At 25.6% G+C, this 5,336-nt stretch overlaps 1 protein-coding gene across 1 annotated transcript; it reads right to left on the bottom strand.

The window, feature by feature from the left end:
* Window positions 1-936: 936 nt before the first annotated feature.
* On the bottom strand, window positions 937-4,402 carry LOC109863228 (probable serine/threonine-protein kinase DDB_G0278509; the record flags this gene model as incomplete). Its single annotated transcript, XM_020443462.1, has 5 exons — window positions 4,300-4,402; window positions 2,274-2,351; window positions 2,005-2,172; window positions 1,560-1,751; window positions 937-1,064 (listed from the first exon to the last, which is right to left on the bottom strand). Coding segments are annotated over exons 1-5 (669 nt in total), but the record flags the coding sequence as incomplete, so codon positions are not given.
* Between the last annotated feature and the right edge of the window lie 934 nt (window positions 4,403-5,336).

A 5,336-nucleotide genomic window follows, 5' to 3' on the forward strand; every position in this document is an offset into this window, starting at 1 on the left:
CCTGGCTAAAGGTCTGCGATGATTGGCCTGATTTACTCAATAATTACTCGTTTATTATAAATAATAGAAAAAAATGATTCAGGACTTTTCGACTCAGTTTTACTTCTTCTACCTGCCTACGAGAGATTGTACGGCAATTCTGGGACACCCTGTATATACATATACTCTGACGTTATATTATACATAAAAAAATAAATTTAGATTTTAAGGTTGACAAATTATGTTGTTAAAAGTTTTTGCTATTAGCAATTCTATATACTCGCTGACTGAGCAATTCAGAACTGTCAAAATGATGTAATAATAAAATGGTTAATTGAATAAGTAATAGTTTTTATTTATTTTATAGGTACATTTATATTATACAAAATATACGTTATAGTATAAGTTAGAGTATAAACCTTACTATATCACAAACTTTGTGGAAGACATCAGAGAAGCAAAATAAAAAAATTTATTTTTTATTATCACAGTAATATATATTATACTTCAAATATCACATACCATAAATATTTCGATACTATGAAATAAAAAATAACTACTTTACAAATATATATATATATATGTATATATAATGTTTAAGAACTTTACATTTTTATATTATACATTTAACCTGTACATTCTAGGATAGTTTTTTGGCGATTTTTTATAGATTTAGAGGTAAAAAGTTAGTGTTAGATGTTATACCGTATGTATATGAGTATTATACCTACTATGAAAAAGCTGATATCGCTTCAGAGCCAATATACATATATATTGCCTTCCCGGATTGTACAGGTTAATACTGTATTTAAAAACATTGTTTTCAAAAACGTAACAAAATTAAATTGTATATAGTAATATTAAATGTTACAAGAAATGTTTTAAACTTATGAAATAAAAAAATAAAATTTTGGCAACACACAAGTTGAAATAAAAACGTTACACATTGTTTCTCACATTATCATTTCTTGCATTATTTCTGACCTTTTCACGATTTAATCGAAAGTTTGCTTGTCTAAACCATGCTTTTAAAATCTCTTCAAATTGTGCTTCTGTTATAGAAGGATAAATGGTCTTTATAGCATCTGAAATATAAAACAAATATAAATCAAATATAAATCAAATTGTTTTCATACTTGGTACATGTTAAATCTTTTTCCAACAATAATAACTTGTTCAAATTATTAAATAAATTATAAATATAAAGATGTTATAACTGTGAAAAGAATATTTAAGATTAAAAAGTAATATAAATCAAATAATTGAATATAAGTAATAGTTGAAGGAATAATATTTTATACAACTTACTCTTTTTATGCACATAATTATATTTAAATCTTTTAATTTAAAATTATTTTTGGCTCCAATCCAAGAGCACTTGGAAGCGAGATTATTTGTAAATAATTTTTGCAATGCTCTTTTTATTGCATCTTTTTCTGTAGTACCACCAGTCATAATTAACATATTTATCTAAAATAATATTAATTAATCATATTCCCAATATTAAACTTACTGTTAAAGTTAAAAACAAAAGATAAAAATGTATACATAGGGTATCAGCTGTGATTGTGCTTCCTTACATGCTGATATAATTTCAAAATTATTAATATCTTCAAAACAATCCATTGGTAATTGTGGAAGCATATCAATGTTACGACCAATATTTATATTATTGCCATTATTTTCTAAAACATGTAAACGCTCGTCTATTCGTTTACACATTAGTTTTATTTCGAGAACATATCGTAATATAGAATTAAGAGTTTCAGTAGCTGTAATAACAGAATAACTGAAATATAATTTTTACCTCTATTGTCTTTCTTTATAAATAGCATTGTACATAAATATTATAGAAAGTGTATATTATTTATTTATTCCTTATTGATATTATAAATATTGCATTTTTTGAAAGTTTTTTAGATGTAGTACATACATATAATTTATTTATTTATTATAAATTTATTACGATATTTATTATGAATATGCTTTCTTAATAAAAATCTTAAAATAACTTATTGTGATAACCTATAGGAATATTATTTTCTGTAATGCTAATAACATTGTCTTCTGCTTCTAAGACAATAGGAATTTCATTCACATGTAGAATTTGTGAATTATTATCACCAATATTTTGATTGATATTATGATCAATAGTTTGATTGATATTATCATCAATATTTTGATTAATGTTATCTGAAAAACATATTTCTTATAAAATATTATCTTTATTTTATAAATATACTTTTCTCTAAATAAAAAGATGTAAAAAAATATATATAGAATATCGGTTATACCTTGGTCGCGCAAATTGTTATTTAATTCCGGAATGAAAACGTTATCGCTGATTTTGTTACTTGAATTACTATAATTATCTGAAAAATATTATCAATGTTTAATGATAATATCTAATATTATCTAAAGAAATATCTTTAATATTATCTTATATAGCATTAAAAGCATTATAACATCGAAGAACAAAATTGTATATTTAGGTATCAAGCAAAGAGAATATAAAGAAGTTTCGAATAAATTAAAACTTTTATCGAATATTTTTCAGAAAATTGTTATACCACTTTCTTTTGAAATGCGATATGAAACTTTTTTTTTCTAAATCCACGACCTAATTGACATTTCGATTCGGTGTTGCTTTTTTCTTCCATCAAGTTTTTTTCTTTTCGCAGAGCATGTTTGTATGAATCTAAAAAAATAAATTTTCCAAGATGTAATTAATATTTTGGATTAATTATCAACTAAACTTATTTATCATGTGGATGTGTACACACACACACACATGTATATGTATACATACACAGATACATACCATATTTAGCACTTACAGTAACTGGATAAATAATCCAATCATTTTGTGGTTTTTTACATTTTATGATACAATTGCGTGTGTCCTTTCTTGGCCAATAAGAATACTTATCATCGTCTCTTAATTATGAAGTTGGAATCACAGAATATGTTTCCTCATCGTTTTCAGTATTAAATTTTACAACTGAATATAATTCATACTTCATAGCATAATGTTTGAAAAAGCAAGAGTAACCTTTATTTAATCATACTTAACAGATACTTGTTACAATAATCGCAAATATTATCTTGAAAGACCAGAAAAAATAACTACTGATGTTATTTTGATCTTTAATATAGCATTTGTACAATACAATTATAATATAAATATTTAATTAGTAATAAAAATTACATTTAATTAAGCGTAAGTTACAATTATTACAATATGTAATAGTTAAATTTTGTATAAGCATGTAATATTTTAGTACAAAACAGATATTATGAATTGTTATGTAATAATGGAATTACAGCAAATTTATCATTCATTGGTAACATTAAACATTTAGCTTTAATGTCTTTACAATCAAACGTTAATGTATTTGATATTTCATGTATATCAATGACTTTTATAGCTAAACTAAATGAAGGCTTTTTCACAAAATTAGATACATTTCGGAAAATTTTTCCAGTTATTTTTATATCATCATTTTCATTCCTATAAATATTTGATATAAGCATATAACTAGAATTCTTTAAAAGATCACAATTATTTCTTTGAAATAATGATATTGTAAAAGTATCATGAGAAATTTTTTTATAGTATCTATAAATTTTTCCATTTTCATTACTTATAAAAGGTTTATCATTTTCTTCACATAAATTAAACATGTTACTATCTAACAGATGTTAGAAGCTTTCTGTTTTCAACAACTCTATTATATATTTGTTGCAAAGGATACCGAGAAGTTTTCATCTTTCTTTTTATTTTACTCATATAATTTTCGAATGGAAATGCACTAAAATTGTCAACTTTACCAAATAATAATACATCATCGCAAAGATGCAGGAAATTGTGCCCGTTATATGTAATATTTTCAGTACCATATATTGTTTTATACTTTTCAATAAAATATCGAATTAAAGATTTTGCATATGCATTAAGTCTGATACATTCTGATGAACACAAAATTCTTAGAGCAATATGTAAGCATAAAAAATGTTTATATTACAATTTAGGCAATTTTCCTTTCAATGCAATGGGATCTGTATATAACAGAAATTGTCTAAATTCTGTTGCTTTCCAATGGTCTACATCTCCTATAGCTCTTGGTAAACGACAAAACTCCTCAGAAATATATTTTCGAAACATTTTCATAATTTTTAATATTAATTTTATATCATAATCATTTTACTTGAAACAATTATTTCCTTTTTTTCCTATCCAAAACATGATAAGTGTTTTTATTACACCAAGACATATTAAATGCATATAATCGAGTGGCACATTAGTAACTAAACCGATACCTATCTTTTCTAAAGGAGTGAAATTTTTATGATATTCTTCTTGTGAGTGCAATGCAAAACTTTCATCAGTCCTTAATGTGGCATCGAGTTCTGAAAATGTCATTTTGCCTCTAAGAAATTTACCTTTTTGTGTACATTTATTACAGCCAAAATATCCTGTATAAGATTTTATTGAAAGAACAAATGCCATAGCAGGTGCATCACAAATAATTTTGTTTAATGTCGGTCTAATTATTTTATTGTTTATAAAAATACCATTCTCCCTTAAAAACAAATATTCTTTTACAAATGCATCCAAAAAATCCATTACTGAGTCTGGTTTTTTAAATCCATAATAAATACCTACAATAAAAGGTTCCGAAATTTCTAATAAATCAATTGACATTAAAATAGACCAACATTGACTTTTTGAAGATTTACTCAACGGCAAGCAATCAATATTAATTGTTAATGGAAGATTTTCTAAATCATCTGTTAATATATTCTTATATATTTTTTCACATATACCTCTTTCAATACCTAAATGTATGTATCCACCAGGTGGCATATTTATAATATTATATAATGAAGGAGTTCTTAGCAATGTTCTACAATCTTTTGGAACAAGCAAATTTTCTGATTTCATTATTGTGTTACGTCGTGGGGAATCCACGGGCCCCTTTTTCTTGCAACGCGATGCGCCAACGCATAACAAATTTCCCTTTTAGTATATAACAAAAAGCAATAAATAATCCGAGCAGATCTCCTATTGTTTGGAAACTTAGACTCCAAACGATGGGAGAGCAAACGGAAATCATATCGGCGCCCGAAAAGATAAACCGCGTATAGTAATAACCCGAAATTTTATGATAACGAGCAAGAAACATTTATTATTTAAACACTTTGAGCAGCTTTCCAAACAAACCCGGATATCTCCGGGTTAAGAAAAACACCGCTTATAAAAATTAGAGCGGCCGGCGCAAATAGAAACTCCGGCGCCACGAGCAATTTTATTATAAGCAAATAGCAAAGGGTCTATGTGGCGTGATCGAAAAAAA

Source organism: Pseudomyrmex gracilis, unplaced genomic scaffold, assembly GCF_002006095.1.
Source record: "Pseudomyrmex gracilis isolate BER0280 unplaced genomic scaffold, ASM200609v1 scaffold_3703, whole genome shotgun sequence".
Classification (NCBI taxonomy): Eukaryota; Metazoa; Arthropoda; class Insecta; order Hymenoptera; family Formicidae; genus Pseudomyrmex; species Pseudomyrmex gracilis.